This window comes from Aquarana catesbeiana, linkage group LG05, assembly GCF_042186555.1.
Source record: "Aquarana catesbeiana isolate 2022-GZ linkage group LG05, ASM4218655v1, whole genome shotgun sequence".
NCBI lineage: Eukaryota > Metazoa > Chordata > Amphibia > Anura > Ranidae > Aquarana > Aquarana catesbeiana.
In genome coordinates this window covers 388,296,542-388,323,210 of record NC_133328.1, presented here as the reverse complement: position 1 = coordinate 388,323,210, position 26,669 = coordinate 388,296,542, and the positions used below count along the sequence as shown (strand labels likewise).

General features: G+C 42.4%; 1 protein-coding gene across 1 annotated transcript in view; it reads right to left on the bottom strand.

The window, feature by feature from the left end:
- The window catches only part of GCNT2 (glucosaminyl (N-acetyl) transferase 2 (I blood group)), a 106,371-nt gene that overhangs the window by 16,828 nt on the left and 62,874 nt on the right, over positions 1 to 26,669 (bottom strand). Inside the window, exon 2 of the mRNA XM_073631041.1 lies at positions 81 to 170. Coding sequence (XP_073487142.1) covers positions 81 to 170 — 90 coding nt within the window. The remainder of the gene's footprint in view (positions 1 to 80; positions 171 to 26,669) is intronic.

The window sequence follows — 26,669 nt, the reverse complement described above, 5'->3', positions numbered from 1 at the left end:
TTATATAATTCGGTGCACTATCATGATTCACTTTCATACATCAGATGCTAAAGTAGTAATGAAACGAAAGGAAGAATTACCATGACAACCGCCGTGATCATTCATGTCTCCCCACTTAATTGCTCTGAGGTCACCTTCCCATTGCGCATCTGGCATTGATCCCGGTACATCTAAAATTGAAAACATTACATTAAATCGATCAGTTCAAAAGCAGATTGGCAAAAGTGCTTCCAGCATAAGAGTAATAGATGTTTGCGAATTACTTTTTGTTATTCATTATATATTCCTTGTATAACAACATTTCATAAATTATAAGGGAGAGGAATAAGCAATATTTAGCCTAATTTAATTATAAAATGTAAATGGTAAGCAATAGCTTAGTAGTTATTTCAGCTCATACTTGGCATCTTCACCAGCTAACATCTTATTCAATAGTGTCCTAAACAGTAGTCACTGACTGACAGTCTTCAAATAAAATCATTAAAATCTTTAAAGTGGAGCTCCACCCAAAAAGTGAAGCTCCGCTTGTTCGTGCCCTTCCCCCCTCCACTGCCACATTTGGCACTTTTGGCAGGGGAGTGGGGAGCGGGTACCTGGTTTTGACAGGTACCCGCTCCCACTTCCGGGTAAGATTGCTGTATGACATTTCCGAGCCCTCCTCCTTCCCCAGTCCCCATTGCATACATTTTGTTTTTTTTAAATGACGCTGTTTTACCTTATTTTATAGAGCCATTTGGAGCTCACATGACCGGCTGCCTCTCTCCTCTTCTCCTCCTCCTGACTGACGTCAGCGGGGGGGGGGGTTTCTCAGCCCCATTTGCTGTTGTTCTCCGATCGAGAGAGAACAGAGGTGGCAGGTCACGATGAGGTACACAGCGGCATTATTTTTTAAAAACACATGCACTGGGTACATTATTTAATATAGCAGAGGGGATTTTAGCAATGTCACTGGCTTAGCAACTACTTTAAACCAGGTAAATAGCAATTGCAAATAAGAAGTCATCTATGACAGCATTTAAGTTTTTCTGAGAAAAATGTTGTAGAGGACTAATTTTGACAACCTATTTTATTTTTTTTTGGATAGGGACCCCACCGGGGAGATTTTTTTTTATCACTTTCTGCCTGTAGTGCCTGTATGAGAAAGGGGGTGTGGAGCAGTAGGTACAGACAGCAGGCATTCTAACATTTCCCATTGCTTATCTGTTCTGTCAGGATGAAGGTAAAATCTCTCCAATGGGGACACTAACAGCCATTAAAACCTGACGGAGGCTCTAACACTATCCAAAACAGAGAAAAAAAAACATCTTTTAGTATATTATTAGAATGGCAAACACTGTTAATTTAATTTGGAGTCAATTTATAAAAAAAAAAAAAAAAAAAAAAAAACAGTTACTGTACTAGTTGACACTAGTTTTACAGGTTTAAACAAAAGTAGCTGAGGAATAACAATAAAGTTTAACTAAAGAAGTAGAAGTAGTAAGGAATGGTTACATTTCCTGTCGTTTTTTTTCCTTATCTGTGTCCTGTCTAGAAGATTTCTCTTCATTTCCTGTCCCAGGGACACAGGAAGTAAGCAAAGATCTTTCCAAAGCAAGTAGATATCCTCTCTTAGACAGTTGTCACCAGAACAGATTTAGTCAGTTAAAAATTTCTCCTCACTTCCTGTTCTCGTGACAACTCAAAAATGTTGGTTTTTCCATCTCTTTTTGTGGTGGAGACAACGGTCACCAGGCTCAGTATTAAGGAGAATCTGCCATGTGGTTACACAGCAATTACAAAACATACTTGAGTTCTGACCCTTCCACATTTTATTGACAATTTTTTTTCAGTTTTCAAACACACAAACAACTAGCCCTGTACTGTTAGGGGCAGAATTGTGTGGGCTAAAGAAAGTGAACCTTGCAAAATGCAACATGGTGACATACGGATTGGTAGGCATGATAAATGATGGGTGTTCCTAAAGGACATGGATTATTGTAACCTACATTTTCCAGCATCAGCTTCCTTGGCATTTAGTCACATGATATCTCAGAGCCGCAAAGGAAATCTGCACTGTCAGTTGTTATTTTAGGTCTGAACAGGGATTAGGTAAATATGTAATGCCTCGTATGTGTCACTGACTGCAGGTCTTGCTATGAACGTTGTCTGAATAGTAAAGTATCTCTACTCAGGGCCACCAACCCAACATATCCATGTATACTGGCCTAGAGGGCAAACGCCCATATGCTCCCCAGGACACTTCTTATTATTCTTGCTAAACCTGACTTAGATCTGAACTCTCCATTTTTATTTGTATTTCTATGAAAATGTTATCCTGTTTAATTGATTTTATGTTGAAACAATTATTATTTATCTTCTTAATTGTTATTGATCTGACATCTTCATCTAGGCTTCATGTACATGAGACATTTCTCAACCTCTCCTGAATGCTGGAACATCACAGCTATTAATCCACGTTTAAAAAATTGTGTTTAGCAGCGTTTACAAGCCATGTTTAGCTGCGTTTAGCCGCATTTGCGTTCAGAAGCGTTTACTAAAGATAACCTCAGGAGACCCTCCCAAATGACTGGAAAGCACTAAAAACAAGTATTTATTAACTATTTCAGCCATTCTGTGAGAGAACAGTGTGAGTAGCAGCTGAGAAAGCAGTGTGCTTGTAGCTAGCTGTTATTTTTTGGTTGGTTTGTTAATATGGATCCCATGATGAGCACGTGTGAGGAAATGCTCCTGATGTTGCTTTTGCTGAGGCTCCAAAGATGTAGAAAATTGCGTGAGAGGATCAGAGTTCGTCGCTACTGGACACATCCATTGATGGCTCAACGCATGTCCACGGATACTTTTCTAATATGTATGTTCAGATGCGTAATTACCCAGAGAAATTTTTAAATTTTACACGTATGTCAATTGCCACCTTTGACGTTCTCTTGGAAAAGGTTAGACCCCGTCTAGTTCGCATGGACACCAACATGAGGAAAAGCGTGCCACCAGAGGAACGTCTGTTGGTGACTCTCAACTTCAGCGTCAAGTAATGCAAGTTGTGTATTGTACAGCATAATTGGCTAATGAGGGAAATATCACATGGTATATCAAGCTTGCATACAGTGATAATTGAGTTTTTGGTGTGTTTTTAGCATTTTCCAGGCTCAAAAAATAACATGTTTCCCTTTAAAAACGCTACTAGACAAAAATGTGCCTAAACACGGGAAGCAGCGTTTATCCACGTTTGGCTTTTGAAATGCCTCTAACACAGTTTCTGAATGCATTTTTTTGGGTTCCAAAAAAAACCTCTAAATGCAACTGCCTAAAAACGACTTTAAATGAACCTGTGTACATGTACTGATAAGATAACATAGAGGAGAGTTCAGGAGCAGTTGAAAAAAATTCCCAACTGCTCCTAAATGTCCTTTACCAGCAGCAGTGTACATGAGGCCTTAGCACTCTACAGAAACAGAACCGTTTATATTAGACCTTGTCTTTAAAGGCACTAAGGCCCCTTGCACACATGCGGACCCTTCGTTTGATCAGTTCAGTCACTTTTTTTCAAAGAAAAAATGCATCAGTTTTTCATCCTTTTGTTATTCGTTTTTCGTTCATCTTTCAACCGTTTTTTTATATCTGCCAGCTTGAGTCCTTAACCACCTGCCGACTGCCTCATGACGATATACGTCGGCAGAATGGCACGGGCAGGCAGAATCACGTACCTGTATGTGATCTGCCTCCCGCGGGCAGGGAGTCCGATCGGACCCCCCCCCCCGGTGCCCGAGGCGGTCGGCATTTGTCCCCTGGTGATCGGAGGTGAGGGGGAGGCCATCCATTCGTGGCCCCCCCTACCGATCACCCCCAGCCAATGGGATCATTCCTCTGCTGCTGTATGGTAAACAGCAGCAGAGGAAATGATGTAATCTCTCCTCGGCTCTGTATTTTCCGTTCCCGGTGCCGAGGAGAGAAGACTGCAATGTGAGTGCACAAACACACACACACACAGTAGAACATGCCAGGCACACAATACACCCCCGATCACCCCCCCATCCTTTATGTCCTCCCGAGTACCCCTACCCAACGAACCCCCCCAAAAAAGATGTTGTGTCTGCAGCAAGCGCGGATATAGGCGTGACACTCGCTATTATTGTCCCTCCTGTCCTGACAATCCTGGTCTTTGCATTGGTGAATGTTTTGAACGCTACCATACACTAGTTGAGTATTAGCGTAGGGTACAGCATTGCACAGACTAGGCACACTAAACACAGGGTCTCCCAAGATGCCATCGCATTTTGAGAGACCCGAACCTGGAACCGGTTACAGTTATAAAAGTTACAAAAAAAAGTGTAAACAAAAAACGCACAATTAGCAGTTAAAGCGACGCAGTGCCAAATTGTAAAAAGTGCTCTGGTCAGGAAGGGGGTAAATCCTTCCGGGGCTGAAGTGGTTAACCACTTGAGTCCCAGAGCCATTTTTTCATGCAAAAACAGTCCATTCGTTCGTTTACATACGTTTTTCGTCCGATCCGTTTTTTTAACGGATGAAAAATAGGGCTTTGATCCGTTCAAATAAACAGATGTTCATGGAAGCAGATAAAAACAAATGCAAATAGATGATTATCCAATTACATCCGTTTTTCAATAGGAATGCATTGATTTCAGTTTTTCATCCATCAACGGATGGCTGAAAAACAGAAGAACGTATGTGTGAAAGGTGCCTTACAGTCTAATTTCCTTATCATAATCATTCATGCATACTGTAGAGCCAAGTTGGACAAGGTACAAAGAACCCAGAGGAAGGACACACAGACTCCATGTAGATGGTTTATAAGGGATCACAGCTAGGACCCAATGCTAGGTAAGGGTTCTATCCACCCAACATTAATGCTGCCTATGATCTTTTCTATATATTTCATTTTGCATATTAAGGGAACACAATTATGTCTTCTTGTGCCTCTACTGTCAGTGTTATGGGAGGAAGTAACTGCACATAGAAAGAAAGAGTAGTAGGCACAATCATTTTCACCTGTCCCTACTGGATTAGTTATAGGAATATATGGAAAACAAAGTGATCCTAATACCCAAGTTGAAAGCAAATCAATGGGGTTGGGTGACCTACTGCAGAAGTTCTGGACACTTTTACAACTCAATAGAGGATGAGTTTCCAAAGATTTACAAAAGGACCATGGTGTCCGTTTATGAAGCAGTGAAAAAATGTCACTGCTCCATTCTCCGGCATTCACAGAGGAGCTCGTTCTCCTCTAGATGCCAGTTTATGAAGCTTTGTAGATCGCTAAGTGAAGCGATCTACAAACGCTTCAAACAGTGGAGAACGGCCCCTGATACTGGAATCTCGTGAGACTTTACAAGATTACAGTACCAGAAATTCACCAAAACACTGAGGTGTCTGTTTATTAACCACTTCAGCCCCAGAAGGATTTACCCCCTTCCTGACCAGAGCACTTTTTACAATTTGGCACTGCACCGCTTTAACTGGTAATTGCGCGGTCATGCAATTCTGTACCCAAACAAAATTTGTGACCTTTTTTTCCCACAAATAGTACTTTTTCTCGGTGCTATTTGATCACCTCTGCGGTTTTTATTTTTTCGCGCTATACACAAAAAAAGAGAGACAATTTTGAAAAAAAAAAATATTTTTTACTTTTTGCTATAATAAATCCCCCCCCCCAATTTAAAAGAAAAAAACAAACAAACTATTTCTGCATCAATTTAGGCCAATATATATTCTACATATTTTTGGTAAAAAAAAAAATTTCAATAAGCGTATATTGATTGGTTTGCGCAAAACTTATAGTGTCTACAAACTATTGGACAGTTTTATGGCATTTATATATATATATATATATATATATATATATATATATATATATATATATATATATATATATATATTTTTTTTTTTACTAGTAATGGCGGTGATCCTGGATTTTTAGCGGTATTGCAACATTGCAGCGGACAGATCGGACACTTTTGACACATTGACGAAATTTGCGTCCTTTTTTCCCACAAATAGAGCTTTCTTTTGGTGGTATTTGATTACCTTTGTGGTTTTTATTTTTTGCAATATAAACAGAAAAAGACTGAAAATGTAAAAAAAAAAAAAAAAATTATATTTTCTATCAACTCAATTTTAGTCACACATTTAGGCCAAAAAGCATTCAGCCACATGTCTCTGCTAAAAAAAAAAAATATCAATAAGCGTATATTTATTGGTTTGCGCAAAAGTTATAGAGTCTACAAACTAGGGTACATTTTCTGGAATTTACGCAGCTTTTAGTTTATGACTGCCTATCTCATTTCTTGAGGTTCTAAAATGGCAAGGCAGTACCCCCCCAAATGATCCCTTTTTGGAAAGTAGACACTCCAAGGAATTTGCTGAGAGGCTTGTTGAGCACATTGAATATTTTATTTTTTTGTCACAAGTGATTGAAAAATGACAAAAAAAATTAATAAATACATTTTTACACAAAGTTGTCACTGAAATAATATATTGCTCAAACATGCCATGAGCATAAGTGAAATTACACCCAAAAATACATCCTGCTGCTTCTCCTGAGTACGAAGATACCACATGTGTGAGACTTTTTGGTAGTCTAGCCACGTACAGGACCCCGAAAAACCAAGCACCGCCTTCAGGATTTCTAAGGGCGTAAATTTTTGATTTCACTCCTCACTACCTATAACAGTTTCGGAGGCCATGAAATGGCCAGATAGCATAAAACCCCCCAAATGACCCCATTTTTTAAAGTGGACACCCCAAGCTATTTGCTGAGAGACATGTTGAGTCCATGGAATATTTTATATTATATATATATAAAAAATAAATTTACTGGTACAACTCGTGAAACTCACAGGAAAAAAGAGCACCTGACTGTCAGCGACTGCTTCAAATGCTAACAAAAAAACTGTTAGCGTTCGCAAGGATCAAGCCCGTCTCTGCGAACACTGCAGTTATGTGTTTTGTAAGTGACAGTGATCGATTGATACTACACTTGGGTGGGCTGGGTGGAGGGGCTAAACGCAGGTGCTAGCAGGTATCTGGGCTGATCCCGCTAACGCTGCATTTTTGGGAACGCTAAACTACTGGGGATGCTAGTATAGATCTGATCAGATCAGATATTGATCAGTTCAGACACTATACTACTAAGGGAGGTGTATGGTGTGTGCGTGGGTGTTAGCGCTACTGCCACTAATCTGACACTGCCTGGGGCGACGCAGACCCTGACCCTGACTGACGCTGAAACCTAACTGATGTCACCTGCTGGGTGATCAGGGGGTTAAACCTTTATTAGGTAATATATGGGGGTACCTGACGCTATAAAAACCTGACGGTGAAAAAGAGCACCTGACTGTCAGCGACTGCTTCAAACGCTAACAAAAAAACTGTTAGCATTCGCAAGGATCAAGCCCGTCTCTGCGAACACTGCAGTTATGTGTTTTGTAAGTGACAGTGATCGATTGATACTGCACTTGGGTGGGCTGGGTGGAGGGGCTAAACGCAGGTGCTGGCAGGTATCTGGGCTGAGCCCGCTAACGCTGCGTTTTTGGGAACGCTAAACTACTGGGGACGCTAGTATAGATCTGATCAGATCAGATATTGATCAGTTCAGACACTATACTACTAAGGGAGGTGTATGGTGTGTGCGTGGGTGTTAGCGCTACTGCCACTAATCTGACACTGCCTGGGGCGACGCAGACCCTGACTGACGCTGAAACCTAACTGATGTCACCTGCCGGGTGATCAGGGGGTTAAACCTTTATTAGGTAATATATGGGGGTACCTGACGCTATAAAAACCTGACGGTGAAAAAGAGCACCTGACTGTCAGCGACTGCTTCAAACGCTAACAAAAAAACTGTTAGCATTCGCAAGGATCAAGCCCGTCTCTGCGAACACTGCAGTTATGTGTTTTGTAAGTGACAGTGATCGATTGATACTGCACTTGGGTGGGCTGGGTGGAGGGGCTAAACGCAGGTGCTGGCAGGTATCTGGGCTGAGCCCGCTAACGCTGCGTTTTTGGGAACGCTAAACTACTGGGGACGCTAGTATAGATCTGATCAGATCAGATATTGATCAGTTCAGACACTATACTACTAAGGGAGGTGTATGGTGTGTGCGTGGGTGTTAGCGCTACTGCCACTAATCTGACACTGCCTGGGGCGACGCAGACCCTGACTGACGCTGAAACCTAACTGATGTCACCTGCCGGGTGATCAGGGGGTTAAACCTTTATTAGGTAATATATGGGGGTACCTGACGCTATAAAAACCTGACGGTGAAACTAATCATCTAAGTGGCTAACTAGCGCTACCCGTGACACTAATATGGCGATCAGAAAAAAAATCTATTAGTGACACAGACAGGGGGTGAAAGGGTTAACGGGGGCGATCAAGGGGTTAAACCTTTATTAGGGAGGTTTGGGAGGTGTACCCTAAACCTAAAACGGGGCCTACTACTAATTGCCCTAACACTGATTAGAGTCACAAGTGACACCAATGCAGTGATCAGTGGAAAAATCTGAAAACTGCAATTGGTGACACAGTGACAGGGAGTGAAGGGGTTAACTAGGGGGGGTGACAAGTGTACCTACGTGTACTGGTGTTATTGTAGTGTTGTGCCACTCACGGTAAGATGTTCTCTCTCCTCTCTCTGGAACGGAAAAGAGTTCCATGAGGGGAGATGACATTACTTCCCCTGTCTGTGTTTACACTTACAGACAGGGGAAGCATTTGGCCTGGACCTGAAGATCGGTTCTGCTACGAATCTGATCGCCGAGGGCGCGCCTCCGGCCACTTTGCCAATGTATATCGGCACGAGCCGGTCGGCAAGTGGTTAAGCAGTAATAAATTATCACTGCTCATTACACGGACATTCCTGGAGGAGACCGCCAACCTAGTAATAAAATATTTGTCCCCTTACACTATATATACACACGCACACATTATATATATATATATATACACACACACACACAGACATGGCAGGGGGACTTGTTTACTGTCTTTGGGGTAGGGTGACCAGACATCCCCGGTTTCTGGGGACAGTCCCCGGATTGAGGACACTGTCCCCGGACCAAGTCTGTCCCCAGTTTTGTCCCCTGATTGGATTTAACAGGGGCTGGGGCAATTTCAAAGATGGCCCATGCAGAATAAAAAGAAAAAATCTGAATTGCACCCCCCCCCTCGTCTGCCGCTCCTACTAGCTTATGGGGGTTTATTTTTTTCCATTATCTGTTCCCCTTTCTGATGATCATGTGCTGGTCGGAGCGGAGGGACTATTTCTTCAGTTTCGGGGGCATGCCCATTCAGCTCCACTCGCATGTTCTTCTGCCTTGGCTCAAGGCCCGGCCAGCCGCCTGCCTGCTTATCTCCTACCCTTCCCTAATGGAGTGATCTCCCTCTGCTCCCCACCCAGTAGTAGCCGGGGCCTGAAGAGTAAAGCCCCATACACACTATCAGATTTTCTGCTGATATCTTTGTCTTCAGATTTACCAAAACCATGTAGTGCAAGGGCCTGCCTGATTGTATACAAATTGAAACTCCTAAGGTTTGATCTCATATTATATGGTTTTGGTAAATCTGAAGGAAAAAAAAATCAGCAGAAAATCTGATAGTGTGTATGGGGCTTTAGACTTGACAGGCTGTGAGGCGGGGGGCGAAGACGGGCGAAAAGTCGTCGATTGCTGCCATTACAAGTAAAAAAAAAAAATAGATGTCCCCAGATTTCATTTTAAAAATCTGGTCACCTTACTTCGGGGGTCTGAACAAGGAAGGAGAAAGTCAAAAATCTTCCTCCTTCCTCCGGGATTCTCTCTTCACTCCCCGATTCTCCACCTCTGAGCTTGTGAATCGGGGAGGGTGAATTCTGACTCAGTTTGTCAGTGAAGTGCTGAGATCACAGCTTCATAAACTGGCTGTTTCTGTGTCAGTCAATGACAGCTTCTCAGCGTGTGTAGATGATCGGCGGAGAAAATGTTCAAACATGTTCTCCCCCCGATCATCTCTGTTTCGTAAACCGTTAATGGACTGTGATCAGCGGTGATCACAGTTTCATAAACTGACACCCATATGTTTACCAATCAGTTGTAGCTATGCTGTTCAGTGTCTGGAAATAACTACCGAGATATCTGAGCTCATATGACTCACATAACTAAAATATTGGCTTACTGCAATCTCATCCCTTTGTGTACATTTTCTAATTGTTCCATATTCTTAAAATAGAAGCTCTTCTTGTGCTTGGTAAAAGGTGATATGACAATACAGGTGAACCAAACGATTTCTTCCCACGCACATTTGTGAAATGTAATTACCTATATCATGTTTTCCCAAACCGATGAAACAACGGATTTATTATTCTTGCATATACTTCAAGATAGAAATTTGAAATGATCAGATTCTCCCTAATCCCCATGCACCCTGCACCTAATCTACATGCAGGGCACCGTATGCATGGATTCCAAAGTTTAAAAAAAAAAATTTATTAGAAGCACATGATTAGAGCCTAAAACTCTAATTGGCTTAAAAAAAAAGGGTGTGCTCCCGGCCAATCAGAAACCCATCACCCAATTGGGTGAGAGGAAAAGCAATCCTATTGGCCGCCGAGGAGGAGGAGGGAGGAGATGGAGGGGAAGCCGCTGTAAAGCCCAGGAGGAGTAGGAGATGCAGGGTGAAGCGCTGCCCTTGACCTAGATGGGGAAAACGTGGGGCTGGTGACCGATCGACTGACCGATCAACCTGGGGGGTGCCTATGACCTGACTGACATGGGGGGGGGGAGATGGGTCAGGGTTGTCAGCGGATGGATTGTTTGTCGCCCCCCCAAAAAATATACCACCAGCCGCCACTGAATAATAGGATTCCATTTTCTAAACCTACAATTATATGTGGAGTCTGCAATAAAACAGCTCTTAGCTATGTGTGAAATTTACATCCTAGCTAAACACCACCCACTTACTTTCAGTGGTTGAAACAAAATATCATCAGAACTGAAGATACAAATGATAAGAGACAAGTACATTTTTTCGTCTAAGCCTCGGTTCACACCAGAGGCGGCACGACTTGCAGGTCGCCTCACCGAGGCGACCTGCACACGACTGCCCAGGCGACTTGCAAAACGACTTCTGTATAGAAGTCTATGCAAGTCGCCCCAAGTCGCCCTCAAAGTCGTACAGGAACCTTTTTCTAAGTCAACGGTTCCATTGTACTGAACGGGACGCTACTTGTCAGGCGACCTAGGTCGCCTGACAAGTCGTCCTAGTGTGAACCGAGCCTTATGATTGTTTTAATAACTCTTTCATGACTAAGCCTATTTTTGAAATTTGGTGTTTACAAGTTAAAATCCGTATTTTTTGCTAGAAAATTACTTAGAACCCCCAAACATTATATATATATTTTTTAGCAGAGAATCTAGAGAATAAAATGGCGATTGTTGCAATATTTTATGTCATACCGTATTTGTGCAGCGGTGTTTTAAACGCATATTTTTGGGAAAAGGGACACTTTCATGAATTTAAAAAAAAACAAACAGTAAAGTTACCCCAATTTTTTTGTATAACATGAAAGATGATGTTACGCCGAGTAAATAGACACCAAACATGTCACGCTTTATAATTGCACGCACTTGTGGAATGGCGCCAAACTACGGTACCTAAGAATTTCCATAGGCGACGCTTTAAATTTTTTTTACGGTTACCAGGTTAGAGTTACAGAGGAGGTCTAGTGCTAGAATTATTGCTCTTGCTCTGACGATCGCGGCGATACCTCACGTGTGATTTGAACACCGTTTACATATGCGGGCGCGACTTCCATATGCGTTTTCTTTGCTGAGCGAGCTTGCGGGGACTCTTTATGGAGGGATCGGGGGTCTAAAAGATCCCCGATCCCTCCTTTGCACTTCAAAGTATTCAGATCGGCGATTCCGAATACTGTGTATCTTTTTAAAACTAGGGCCATTGGCAGCCGAGTAAACGGGAAGTGACGTCATGACGTCGCTTCCGTGTTCAGGATTGGGAGGCTGAAACGAAGCTGCCCACAGATTCTTTCCAGCCGCTGGAGGCAGCCGATTGGTCACCAGGCCTCCCAATGGAACGGGAGGCCCGGTAAGAGAGGCGGGAGGCAGCGGGAGGGGGGACGTCCCCTCCCGCTCCTCCGGTATAACAGCCAAGCGGCTTTTAGCGGCATTGGTTGTTATACCAGGAAAGCCGATCGCCCACTCTAAACAACAGTACCGGGATGATGCCTGCAGCTGCGGGCATCATCCCGGTATAACCCCGGAAAGCCGAGTATGCACATCTGCGTACGCTCGGCGGGAAAGGGATAAGCTATTGTGAAACAAGTGGACCACCCATTATGGGTTTCCTTATTATCTACTGTGTAATCTACTTGATCCCACTGGAAACCTATTTTTTATATTAAAGGAAGGTGAGGAGGCCAGCGATGGTTACCCCTGTTCTTCTCATATGACAGTCTTAATTTAAGGTTTTAAGATGTTGCTGTTTGTGCTATTAGAGGAAATGTGTGTGTATTTGGGTGGGGAGGGGGGGGACTGTAACCTTCATCAAGATCTCACAAAATCTACCTTTTATTTTTTTGCTGTATTTATTTATTAATTACAGGTATATAGCACTCTCGATTTACGCAGTGCTTTACATACAATATATATATTACATTCACATCAGTCCCTAACTCACATGCATTCATACACATTACATATCTATTATCCCTATGTAATAATTTATATATTTACTTGTTTAAAAAATAATTTATTGTGAAAATGAGTTCAACAAAGAAAAAAACTATAAAAATTATAGATTCCCTTTAAATTTCATAAAAAATAATCTAATGGCATGATTTATGCTGCCAAACAAAGAACTGGAATAAATCAGCTGTCTCCTCAATAAGAAACTGGGCTGTGAAGATGAATCTGTTTACACAAGTTGCAGTGCGATACTGGAAATCTCAGCAGTACAATGAGGTCTTCCATGAAATTTGAAAGCAATGGCTCAGAATCGTTGACCTAAATATTTATAAACATTCTGCTATCCTGATTTTTTTCAGCTTGTTTTTGTAGGGCTCAGTGTCCTCACTACAGATATACAACACATCTGCATAAGGTTCCACGTTTTGTTTGATACTAGCAACTTTATTTACTTTTCCTGTTTCTTCAGTTTTATAACTGCAAACATGAGCAAATGAAATCTATTTACTATAAATTAAGATTTTTGAATGATATTATGGGTCATGTAATTCATGAATTGATAACATCTTTTATCCGTATACTATTTAAAGCAGGCCATACTTGATCAAATTTCGAACAAATTTTCTTTTCAAAATCAGAAAGTTCGTTTTTTTTGTGATCTGATGACGCCACCATTGATTTTCAAAATTCGGCTGACCAAGCCTTCAATTTTACCTCATGTTGCTACAGAAAATAATTTTTCGTGGGCGGGAATCTTCTTTTCTCTCCGTAAATTTTCTTTTCTTATTACATTTCTCGCACGATTCTCCCATCATTGATTAGAAAATCGTTCGTTTTTCAAAAAATTTCCAACATATCCGATTCCTCAAATTTGATTGCCGCACGAAAATCGGCCGTTGTTGCAGCCCACTAATGGTGCAAAATTCGTACGAAAATTCTTTGATTTTTTCGAAATTCAAACTGTGTATGGCCGGCATTAATATACCCCCCCCACCCCAAAAAAAAACAGGACCATTAGGAAGAAGCATTATCAATAGTGAGAGACTTAAGTGCCTGCATTACTGGATGCCACACAACAGTGAATTTTGAGTGCTGAGTGGAATTTTTTTAAGAAATTGCATAAATAAAAAAAATTAAAAAGTTCTCAACAACCAGGAGCACCTTTTAACTGTGTGTCAATTGATTACAGCCTTGTGCCTGTTTTGTAACATGATGTACTCAATGTCATGTGTCCAGCACCATATATTTCTATTCCTGTCTTGGTGAATTCAATTTTGCATATGCAATCCATCTAGTAGCCAGTTAGTATCACTTTGCATAATGTCATGTGACATAAATCAGTAACCTCTGCTGCTTCCATCCCTTGAGTGAAGGGAGGACAGGATGGGAAACAGGACCCCCATTTTCTAGTCCAACTGTTCTCAAGTTCCGTACCATAGAGGAACCCTTGAAACAATTCTCAGGTCTCATGGAACCTCTGCTAAAACCACTCCATTGGGGTAAGTGGGAGAAAAATGCCCCCTACAGTGGTGGCTGGCCCTGGAACTATGCAGGCACCTTCAAACGGGTCAATCAGCCACAGCTCAAGGACCCCCAAGCAACCTCTAGAGGAACCCTAGGGTTCTACAGAACTCTAAAGGAGAATGGTTGTTCTAGTCTATACTCTATAGGAAAAGTATCATCCTCCATTTTTCCCTTGTGGTGTTATAAGCAGTAAACTTATGGACTTCTACCAACATCCAGCTTATACTACACCTCCCGGGCGATATGTGATTGGCCAGTTGCACTTTAGCGCTATTAACTACACAGCCTGGCCAGAGACCTGCTCACTATTAAAGATATCTTTAGTTTGCTGATTTAGAGCAGCATAAAAGATTTACGCTAGAGCAGGGTGGGTACGGAGCATTCTTCCTCTCCAGGTCCTTTGGTCACTGACTACCACATAGTCTGTGTACCAGGGGTGTAACTTCAGGAGTCGCAATTGCGACCTGGTCCCATGCGGTCTCCCCTGTACACGTGATTAGGAGGGGCTGTGGGAGCAGCATATAAAAGAACTGATCCCATTCATTTTCCATCCACAGTTGCTAAATACCTTCTTTTCCTCCTCTCCCTCCTGTAGGCAATCAAGAGCTGCAGAAGGAAAATGGAGGGAATCAGTTCTTGGGCCCCTGTGTGCTACCTTGGAACGCCTGCAGGCAACAGTGAAGCATGGTGAAAGTTTGAGCTGCATTTCTGCAAATAGAGTTGGACATTTGGTCAGGATCAATAGTGTCCTCAATGCTGAGAAATACAAGCAGTTATCCATCATGCCATACCATCAAGGAGGCGTGTGATTGGCCTCAAATTTATTCTGCAGCAGGACAACAACCCCAAACATACAGCCAATGACATTAAAAACTATCTTCTGTGTAAAGAAGAAGGAGTCCTAGAAGTGACGGTTTGGCCCCCCGCAGAGCCCTGATCTCAACATCATTGAGTCTGTCTGGGATTACATGAAGAGACAGAAGGATGGGGCAGCCTACATCCACAGAAGATCTGTGACCAGTTCTCCAGACAACCTACCTGCCAAGTTCCTTCAAAAACTGCGTGCAAGTGTACCTAGAAGAATTGATGCTGGTTTGAAGACAAAGGCTAGTCCCACCAAATATTAAATTCATTTGGATTTTTCTTCCGATTGCTCACTTTGCATTTTGTAAATTGATAAAAGTAAACAATTAAAATTTATATTTTTGAAAGCATTTACAGCATTTTTTCACCCCTGCCTGAAAAATGTTGCACTGTGTATTGAAAAGAGAGACTACTAAAGGCTACCAAAATGCTAAAAGACAATTATAGAATGCAGACATGCTGTAAAGCTAGTACCTACACCAGGAAAAAAATGGCATTAAAAACGCGATTGTACCCGCGTTTTGCGTTGGCGTCAAAGTGCGTTTGGCTGCGCTAGCTTTCAGCTGCGTTTCTCTGCCTCTATTCAAAATCAATGGTTCCCATTGAGAGGCCATTGATTTGAATAGAAGTCGCACCAGAAGTCGGATCAAGATGATCAGACTTGCAGTGCGACTTGTGCCGAGATATACATCGGCAAAGTGGCACGGGGGCGCTTAATCATGTACCCGTACGTCGCTCAATTCTCGGGCCACCCGATGATGTAATTTGGAGGCCACGCATCTTGTGACGTCATCACCCCATCATGCCCCGGCCGATGATGTCACAAGGGGCGTGGCCTCCAAATTGCGTCATCGGGTGGCCCTGCCCCATGCCAATATAAGTCATTGCACATGGCGGACCCAGCATTACACCGGTAAATTGCGTTGAGTCAACATCGGAAGATGAGCAGTGGGAGAAGACCCAGCCAAAGAGCGAGAAGACCCGGCAAAAGAGCTAGAAGACAGCGCAGAGAGGAGAAGAACTGGAGAGGGGAGAAGGACCGGCAGAGGGAAAAGAACCAGAGAGGGAGAAGACGTCGCCAGAAGAGGGAGAAGAAAAATAGGTCTCTGACAGGGAGTAGTACTAAGCAGAGGGTGTGCCACATCCCAAAAATCCAAAAAGACCAAAACATTCCCCTAGAGCGGGACTTTTGAGGCGCTACCATCAATGATGCAATGTAAGTCAAAAATATATAATTTTATTACAAAATTCAAAAGTACAACAAAAAATATATACAAAAATACAAATCAAACACAAACAATATATACAATGGGATACATCAAAAAGCAAGGATGTGTAATTTGGACACAACTGCATGTAAAAAGTCTCACTGAACCGACGCGTTTCGGGGAATCCTTCATCAGGGTTCATTAAGTGAGAGTTACCATTTCCATAATACATGTTCTATAGAAGTATCCAAGGCATAAAATCAGCTTCACAACGGTCTCCCAGGCCATGTGCATACAAAGAGAGCCAGATCGCGGACCATGTGAAGTAAAATTGTAATGACTGGTGCATATAATGCAATCCCAATGGGTGCTGAAAACCGCCGCGCCTAAGATTTGGGGCGGCGTTTGTGCGCGGGCTGGGGTCCAAAAATTAACCGGACCTGTAAGCTAGATCCAAACGGGGGAGACCTACAGGTTGTGATGTAGGGGGAAGGAGGAGGACTCGGGGTCCGGGCTGACAACCATAAAGCTGTATAATCAGTCCAACAGCATAGTATCAACGAGGCATTCTCCTCTGATTGGACCCCGAGTCCTCCTCCTTCCCCCTACATCACAACCTGTAGGTCTCCCCCGTTTGGATCTAGCTTACAGGTCCGGTTAATTTTTGGACCCCAGCCTGCGCACAAACGCCGCGCCAAATCTTAGGCGCGGCGGTTTTCAGCACCCATTGGGATTGCATTATATGCACCAGTCATTACAATTTTACTCTACATGGTCCGTGATCTGGCTCTCTTTGTATTCACATGGCCTGGGAGACCATTGTGAAGCTGATTTTATGCCTTGGATACTTCTATAGCACATGTATTTTGGAAATGGTAACTCTCACTTAATGAACCCTGATGAAGGATTCCCCGAAATGCGTCGGTCCAGTGAGACTTATTACATTTCCACTTTTGGTTTTCCTCTCAATGTGATGCAGTTGTGTCCAAATTACATGTCCTTGCTTTTTGATGTATCCCATTGTATATATTGTTTGTGTTTGATTCGTATTTTTGTATATATTTTTTGTTGTACTTTTGAATTTTGTAATAAAATTATATATTTTTTACTTACATTGCATCATTGATGGTAGTGCCTCAAAAGTCCCGCTCTAGGGGAATGTTTTGGTCTTTCCAGAAGAGGGAGAAGAGCCAGAGCTGCCTTAATAAAATATGTTAAAAACCTGTGTAGTGTGTTTATTTTTGACACTTTTTTTAAGGTGAATGGGTAGGGGTACGATGTTCACCTAGGGTGGGGGGCCGAGATCTGGGGGCCCCCTGGCTAAAGGGGGCATCCAGTTTCCGATAAGCCCCCCAGACCCCGACAACTAACAGCAAGGGTTGTCAAGAGGAGGCCCTTGTCCTTATCAACATGGGGACAAGGTGCTTTGGGGTGGGGGGCGCACCCCTCATGTTGAGGGCATGTGGACTGGTATGGTCCAGGAGGGGGTGCTCGCTCATCCCCCCCTTTCCTGACCTGCCAGGCTGTGTGCTCGGATAAGCGTCTGGTATGGATCTTGGGGGGACCCCGATGCCATTTTTTTGGTGTAGGGGGTTCCCCTTAAGATCCATACCAGACCGAAGGGTCTGGTATCGTCTTGGGGGGGAATCTCATGCAAATTTTTTTACATTTTTCCCCTTCAAGATTCTTAGCACACAAGTTGCACCGCAAGTCGGATCATCTTCATCTGACTTCTGGTGCAATTTCAATTCAAATCAATGGGCTTCCATAGGGAACCATTGATTTTGAATAGGGGCAGAGAGACGCCGGACAAGGCTTAACACTGTGTATACAGCGTTAAGCCTCGTTAAATTGCGTTTAACACCTTTTACCGGCGTCTGGCGTTTTTACAGCTCTAGCGATGGAGCCTCAGAACGCGGTGGTCCTGTTTTTTTTTTTTTTGGAGCTTAAAAATGCCAATGCCTATTACAGCTCAAAAACTCCATGGTGTGTATGAGGCCATTGAATAACATGAAGTGGCGTTTTTAAGCTGCAAAAAAAGCTCAAAAACGCAGCTGTAAAAACGTCCGTGTGTATGAGGCCTAAGTGGTCATGAAAACTCCATCTGTTGTATAGTGTTGATAATGAGAGATAGATAAATACAATAGAGGTCATGTAGGAATGATATGACTTAATAAATGCTCGAAGCCACAAGCTACGTGCTGTTGTTTATTTCCTAGAACTCTGGTGTGTCTACTAAAAGCCTTTCATTTAGGTCCTTTACGCCTCATAGTACTTAGTAACAGTTTACTATAAAGATAACTTTTTGTTTTCTCTTTCCACTGCATTCAATCACTAAGCAGTTTCCTGCAGGTCACATCTGATCTTATCATTTCATTTAATAACAGAGCTTCTGCAAAACAAGTTTCATAGCAATTGGATATTCAGCTGAACAGATGTGCTACACTTCAAACAGAGCTTACATTAACACATTCCCAAAATGATGTGTCTACAAAGACCAGGGATCACTCCTGTTTTTACTGCCCCCTTACATAGTTGCCAACAATTCAAATACATTTTTAGGGACACTTTTTCAGTGGCATACCTAGCACATCTGGCACCCAGACCGAATTATTCTTACACCCCCCCCCCCCCCCCCCTTAAAAAAAAAAAAAAAAAAAAAAAAAAAAGGCTAGAAGGAATAAAGTGCCACGCTGTGTGCACGGTGCTAAATTGTGGATGTGGTCAAACTGCGCTAACAGAGGGAGGGACTTATTAGGGCATAGATGAATAAAACCCCCCTTTACTGAACACACACGCCACTGTCCTTTTACCCACAAAGTATGCAAAGTATGAGATTTTTGTAAACATGGTGGGGAGAATTGATCAACTGGAGCAGGCAGAATCTGGGGCAGCTGTGCATGGCAACCAATCAGCTTCTATCTTCAGCTTGTTCAGTTGAGCTTTTAAAATGAAAGCTATCTGCTGATTCGTGCCATGCACAACTACTCCAGATTCTGTATGCTCCAGTTTTGATAAATTCTCTTAAAGTCCCACGCACACTAGAGCAGTGACTGGAGTTTTTCCACACTTAAAGCATAAAACAATTGTTTTCTATTTGCCATGTTCTCACTAGAACTCAGCCTGCAGGTGTGGTGCAGTAAGGTGTGATAAAATGCTGCATTTTATTGTACCTCACTGGATGGCATCACATGGGACAGCACAGCAGAGCAACGCACAACACTGTTGTGCAGTGACATGAATGCAGTGTAACTTTGTAGACTTCAAATAAAGTTCCCAAAAAATGGGAGTTGTGTGATGTGGTAAAATGTGCATCACTCCTCCCCCTCATCACTGCAGCCCAAAATGGACAGCTGCCCATTCACTAAACCGCTCCAATTTAGTGTGTGGGCAAGTGTCTAGTGCAGGAGTTAGGTGTGCATAATGCACAGCCACTTTTCAGAGAACAACCAAAATTACCCCCTCCTCCCAGTGCAAATTACCCCCCAACTTCCTCAAAGTAAAGATTTCCCCTAAATCCCCCCTCCCAGCCTACCCTCCTAGTACAGGCCCTCCTCAGCATAGACTGACCCCCTCTTCCATAGACCCCTCAGTACAGACCCCTTGGCACAGACCAACCCCACCCAGAAAAGATCCCTCAGTACAGACCTCACCCAACACAGTCTGACCCCCCCAGCACAGACCCCTTGGCACAGACCAAACCCACCCAGCAAAGACCCCTCAGTACAGACCAGCCCCCCAGAACAGAACAACCCCCCAGCACAGACTCCTCCCTGGAAAAAAAAACTCCCCCAGCACAGACCAATCTCATAAATCTAACTCTCCCACCAGTACAGACCCCTCAGTACAGAATCCCCACCCCCCAAAACACACCCCTCAATACAGACAGACCCCCCACTCCAGTACAGACCTCTTGGCACAGACAACCCCCATCCCCCCCAAAGTATCGACCCCTCAGTAGTAGGACCCCCCCCCAGTACAGACACAATGCAAGTGAAGTTTTGTGCCCCCTCCAACACTCTGATATGTACGGTTCCTTAGACTCACCTGTACTCCAATGCCATTCGGGCAGAAGGTGGTCTTGAAAAGGGAGCAGAAATAGGGGATAGACGAGACTATCCAGCAGGAGTGGAGCTCCCCCACACTATTATATAATGGCATCCTAAGCCCAGCAGTGCCTGCATCATAGAAAAGTGTGCGCCCAGCTGCGGGTACAATGTGAGTGAGGCGGGGACAGGGGTGGGGTCTTTTCCAGCCAGTTTGCCGTAGGAAGGGTCCCGTTCAAGACTGAGCACCGAAAGAAAACATGGGAGGAACCTTGTTCTAAATAGAGAGGGGAGGAGTCTGGATGCTGTACTAATAGTGCCCTGATGCTGGGACACACCACGAGACACAGACATCTCGCGGCACATGTATGAAAATCGGGACTGTCCTGGCAAATCTGGGACTGTTGCTAAGTATGCCCTTGTCACCCATGTAATGCACATTGAGATCCCCCCAGATAACCTAATAAATGCAGGCAGCTATTGTGGGTTGTATCATGAAGTTAAGGGTACTACATATATGTTTTGCATTGTATGTTATGTTATATTGTAATTTTTATGGACTTATGTCCTTTTTATGCAAATAAACTGATGTTTGTCTTTTAAACTTTGCCTTCTCCTTTTTTGAGCTGTCTTAAAGTCCCTGAGGGGTGTCCTTTGTGCATATGTATGCGTCATTTTTTATATTTCTTGTCACCCATGTGAACTCAGCCTTAACCTTTGGGTTGCCAAGTTCAGTGCAAGTCGCAGATTGGAGGTTTTGTGTTTAAATGGGAGCTTACAGTAAAGTAGAACTACACTGTATCCGAGCATCACAAACTGAAAACACTATTTTATTAATTTTTATATTCAAAGCAAACTCACCCATCCATCCATATATCCATGCTTTATTTTGTTGAGAAATCACTTTGAAAAAACCCCTAGCATTTCTAGCTGCGGCCATTTTGAGTAAGGGCAGATAATTCATGCAACATTTACTTCCTGGAATCCACCTGCCCCTAGCTCAGGCATGCAGCCCCGGAGGGCATGCTTAGTCAAGAAAGCCCTTCCACCCTTCTTCCAAATGAAAGACTCCTGGGATATATGACATAATTTCGACCTATACTAGGACCAGGAAGCAACTGAAGAAATGTAAAAATAAAAAAAAAAGGTTAAAACAAGTAAATATAATATACCTTCCTATCTGTTTACTAATGCAAAAGGATTAAAAATAGTTAATGTCGATTAAGAGAGTTTACTTCTGCTTTAATGCTGGTGTGAAGGCACTACTCTCTATACATTGAAGACAATGAAGGCAATGAAGAGCGCTGATCAAATAAAAAAAAAAAAAAAAAAAAAAAAAAACCAACAACAACATTTAAAAAAGGAATGGCAAAAATCCTTACGTAGCTTATGCATATTCACACAGTAGGAAAAAGTTGCATGTCTATATGGCTATGGAAAGACATTGTTTCAAATCTCTAGATGTGACTGAGCATGAAGAATAACAAACCATGTTCTAGCTTGATCATTCTAAATTTTTACACATCAAAATAAATATTCCATGAGGGTTCAAATGTAGGAGTACGTAGTTCTTCCATTATTTTTTTTAACTCTAAACATTCAGTTGTCAGCAGGGCATTATTTTAGTCGTTTCAAAAAATGCACCTTAATCCACTTCCCGAAAAAAACGATCACAAAAAAATTAAGGGGACAGTGTAAAAATAAAAAATAAAATTGACAAAAAAAGCCAGGGAAGTCATGGATTCACACTTTTGTGGGTTGTGCTGACTCCAGCATTACCACAGCACACCATATGGCAAAGGCGTGTGTTCAGCCTTCTAATAAATGAATTGGCTTTATGCTGTTTAACCCCATCTGCAGTATAGTAGCATAGGCATACAATGAGCAAACCTTTGTGAGTGACATATAAGAAAAGCACACCACATGGAAAGTCAGAAGTACTATGTGCCCAAGATAATAATTCATTCTAGAGTTGTTTTCATTACAGATATGGTATCTATAATTGCTGTAGCACATCTGCGCAATATGACGAATCAAGCTTTTTACTCTAGAAAATCAAATATCTTATTATTCAGAATTTTTTTGTTTGCATTACCTTTAATCAATCACTCATTGTAATGATATAACTGCTCAGATCTTTCAAGAAAAAACATGTTCTTTTGGCCAGTGTAGCTCTTGCACCTGCATAACCCTTGGGATCTGTTCAAACCATTGTATTGTGGTAAAGTGTGTTAAAAAAATAAATTGTAATACCGCAATTTGTGGTAACAGATGTATGAACAATGGAGGGTTGCCACCTCATCCCTTTAAACCAACACATATTAATTGCACAGATTCTGTGACTGATTAGGTGGTAATTAAACTCACTTGGTGTCTTATCTGCATTTAATTAGCCTCAGAACTTGTGTAATTCAAAGGTGTTTGGGTTTAACCACTTGCTTACTGGGCACTTAAACCCCCCTCCTGTCCAGACCAATTTTCAGCTTTTAGCGCTCCTGTCACAATTGCGCAGTCATACAACACTGTACTCAAATGAAATTTTTATCATTTTTTCCCACAAATAGAGCTTTCTTTTGGTGGTATTTGATCTCCTCTGTGGTTTTTAGTTTTTGTTAAAAAAATTTAAAAAGACCGAATTAAAAAAATATATATATTTTTTTTAATATTTTGTTATAAAATTTTGCAAACAGGTAATTTTTCTCCTTCATTGATGTATGCTGATGAGGCGGCACTGATGGGCACCTATAGGTGGCAGTGATGGGCACTGATGGGTGGCAGTGATTGCTTACACTTATGGTAGCACTGCTAGGTGGCACTGATTGACACCACTGGTGGGCATTAAGAGGTGGCACTTGTGGGCATTGATAGGTGGCACTTGTGGGCATTGATAGGTGGCACTTGTGGGCACTGATAGGTGGCACTGCTGGGCACTGTGGGCACTGGCAGGTGGCAATGGCAGGTGGCACTGGCAGGCACAGATGAGGCATATGTGCCTTCTTCCTCTTCGGGACCGATGTCCCTTTAACTTAAGCCGGTGATCATCTTTTTTTTTCTCCTCACGCTATCAGCGTGAGGAGAAAAAAAAAACGATTACCAAGCTTTTGTTTACATCATGTGATCAGCTGTCATTGGCTGACAGCTGATCACATGGTAAGGGGCCGGGATCGGCCCCTTACTCGGATCTGTGATCATCCGAGTCTCCATGACTCGGTGATCACAGCGCGCGCCCCACGGTGCGTGTGCACAGGGGAGGACGTCCCATGACGGCCTCCCGGAAATTGAGGTCCGCGCTGTGGCCATCATTCGGCTATGGCCCGGACCTCAAGTGGTAAAGGGATGAGGTGGCAACTGTAAGTGCAATCCGTTTTGAAGGGCACACCAATACACTTGTGTGCTTCATGGTGTGCTGCACTCATTTTACATGCTTGGAGGTGCAATTAAAGGTCAATACACACGATACGAAAATCAGATAGAAAAATTCGTACAACGAGCTGTCTGCCGATTTTCGGATCGTTAGTACGGTGCTTTCGACAGCCGATTTCGCTTTTTCGTCAGACAAAAGCTGGATGCGCAGACTATAAAATTTTTGTCAGATGGGAACTCAAGTCTGATTTTCGTTTCATTAGTACGGTTTTCATATGAAAAAAATCGTAAAAGCAAGACTACGCATACTCAGAAATGAAAGAATACATACAAAACTATTCAACACATTACATCACTTCTGACGTTGTATTCTGTCGTACGAAAATTTTCGTATTGTGAGTAACCTCTTCACTTTCGACATGAGACTAGCATGCCACAAAAAACGGACGTTAGGTCATCCGAAAATCTAAGCGTGTGTACGAGGCTTAAGTCTAATGCAGTGCTCCTTAACGCACAAAAAACAGGCTGCTTTGTAGTGTGAACTGGCCCTTATGGATTAGAGGGTCTCCAAACTACGGCCCTCCAGTTGTTCAGGAACTACAATTCCCATCGTGCCTAGTCTTGTCTATGAATGTCAGAGTTTGACAATGCATCATGGGATGTGTAGTTCTGTAACAGCTGGAGGGCCATAGTTTGGAGATCCCTAAACTAGAGCAATTTTTACTTTTCTGCTATAGGTATATTTATACTTTGTTATTACTTAAAAGTGAAGTATGGGGTTAAAAAAAAAAACAGAGCAATTATACTCTTCTACGAGGATGCAGCATTGATCCTACATCTGTCCCCCACCGGCTCTGCACTGGCTACTGAGTGATCAAAGACAGCTCAGTTCTCCCCTCCGCTCTGAGCAGAGAGCGGGTATTGTCAGCCACCAGCTCTCTGCTCTGCTCCTCCAGGGCTCACTGGAGTGCTGGGCTGTGGAGGGGTGGGAGCAGCTGGCTCAGCCTCTCAGCAGCTTGCTGAGAGGCTGAGCCAGCTGCCAGTCAAGCCATCTGGGTGGATCACTACTGAAGTCGGGATCTTTCCAGAATCTGGAGCATCTGAATGACGTTAGCTAACAGCAGGCTTTAGCCTGCTATCGGCTAAAAATAGGTCACAGCCGGAGTGCAGATCAAAGTGCACCCCTGTGATCCATAGGAGGAGTATGACCACAATAGCTTTGGCCCCACATCTCCTTTAACCACTTCAATACCCGTGTATAGTCAAATGACGGCCGCAGATGGGATCTCTGAGATCCTGGGTGCCGTCCTATGACGTCCTGGGCTTCGGGGGTGCGCGCGCCTGCCGCGTTGCTCGGGACACAGTGCGCGTGCCCGGTGGCCGCGATGTCCGCCGGGCACCCGCGATTGCCCGTTAACTGAGCAGGACCGTGGATCTGTGTGAGTAAACACACAGATCCATGTCCTGTCAGGTGAGAGGAGACCGATCTGTGTTCCCAGTACAGAGGAACACCAATCGGTCTCCTCCCCTTGTGAGTCCCCACCCACCACAGTTAGAATCACTCCCCTAGGAAACACATTTAACCCCTCGTGTCCCCCTAGTAGTTAACCCCTTCCCTGCCTGTCACATTTATACAGTAATCAATGCAATTTTATAGCATTGATCGCTGTATAAATGTGAATGGTCCCAAAAATGTGTCAAAAGTGTCCAATGTGTCCGCCATAATGTCGCAGTCACGAAAAAATCGCAGATAGCCGCCATTACTAGTAAAAAAAAATTTAAATAAATAAAAATTTTTAAAAAATGCCATAAATCTATTCCGTATTTTGTAGACGCTATAACTTTTGCGCAAACCAATCAATATACGCTTATTGTGATTTTTTTAACCAAACATATGTAGAAGAATACGTATCGGCCTAAATTGAGGAAAAAATTTGTTTTTTTAAAAAAAAATTGGGATATTTATTATAGCAAAAAGTATAAAATATTGTGTTTTTTTTCAAAATTGTCGCTCTTCTTTTGTTTATTGCGCAAAAAATAAAAAACGCAGAGGCGATCAAATACCACCAAAAGAAAGCTCTATTTATGGGGTAAAAAATGGATTTCAATTTTGTTTGGGTACAGCGTCTCACGACCGCGCAATTGTCATTTAAAGTGCGACAGCGCTGAAAACTAAAAATTGGTCTGGGAAGGAAGGGGGTGAAAATGCCCTGTATTGAATCGGTTAAGATAATGAAGTAATACATATTGTGGTTCTCTTCAGACAGATGTTTTTTGGTGATATTGTCCTGCAAATGTTTTACAAATGCAACAAAAAAAAAAAAAACATTTTTTTTCTACTTTTGACCAGTGTTAATTTTAAAATGACTATGTCCAAAATAATACATTTTATTCTGTAATTTTATAATGACACTATTGACTCTTTCACACAGTCGGCCCTGGATGGCAAAAACAAGCAGCATATTTGATGGATATTTTATTTCTCCAATACAGATCCTTTTGCCTAATTTACCTTTGGCCATCACGCCTTACCACATTATGAAAATGGATATTTCTTTTTGTGGGGTTGTTTTGCCTGCGTCCCACTGCCATGGGGCTCTTCAATACCTCCCGGGGCAGACAAATTTTCAAGCCCTGGAGGTCCCCACCTTCCACAGCTGCATATATATATATATATATATATATATATATATATATATATATATATATATATATATATATATATATATATATATATATATGTATGTATATATATATATATATATATATATATATATATATATATATATATATATATATATGTATATGTATATATATATATATATATATATTTTTTTTTTTTTGTTTTGCCTTTGGTTGTATGTATTTAGGATCCCGGTTTCTTGTTATAAAATTTAGTTTTAAAACTAGATATATTTATACTCTGTCTTTTACAGATATTCCTTAACATCTTCCCCTGAAGAAGTGTTGT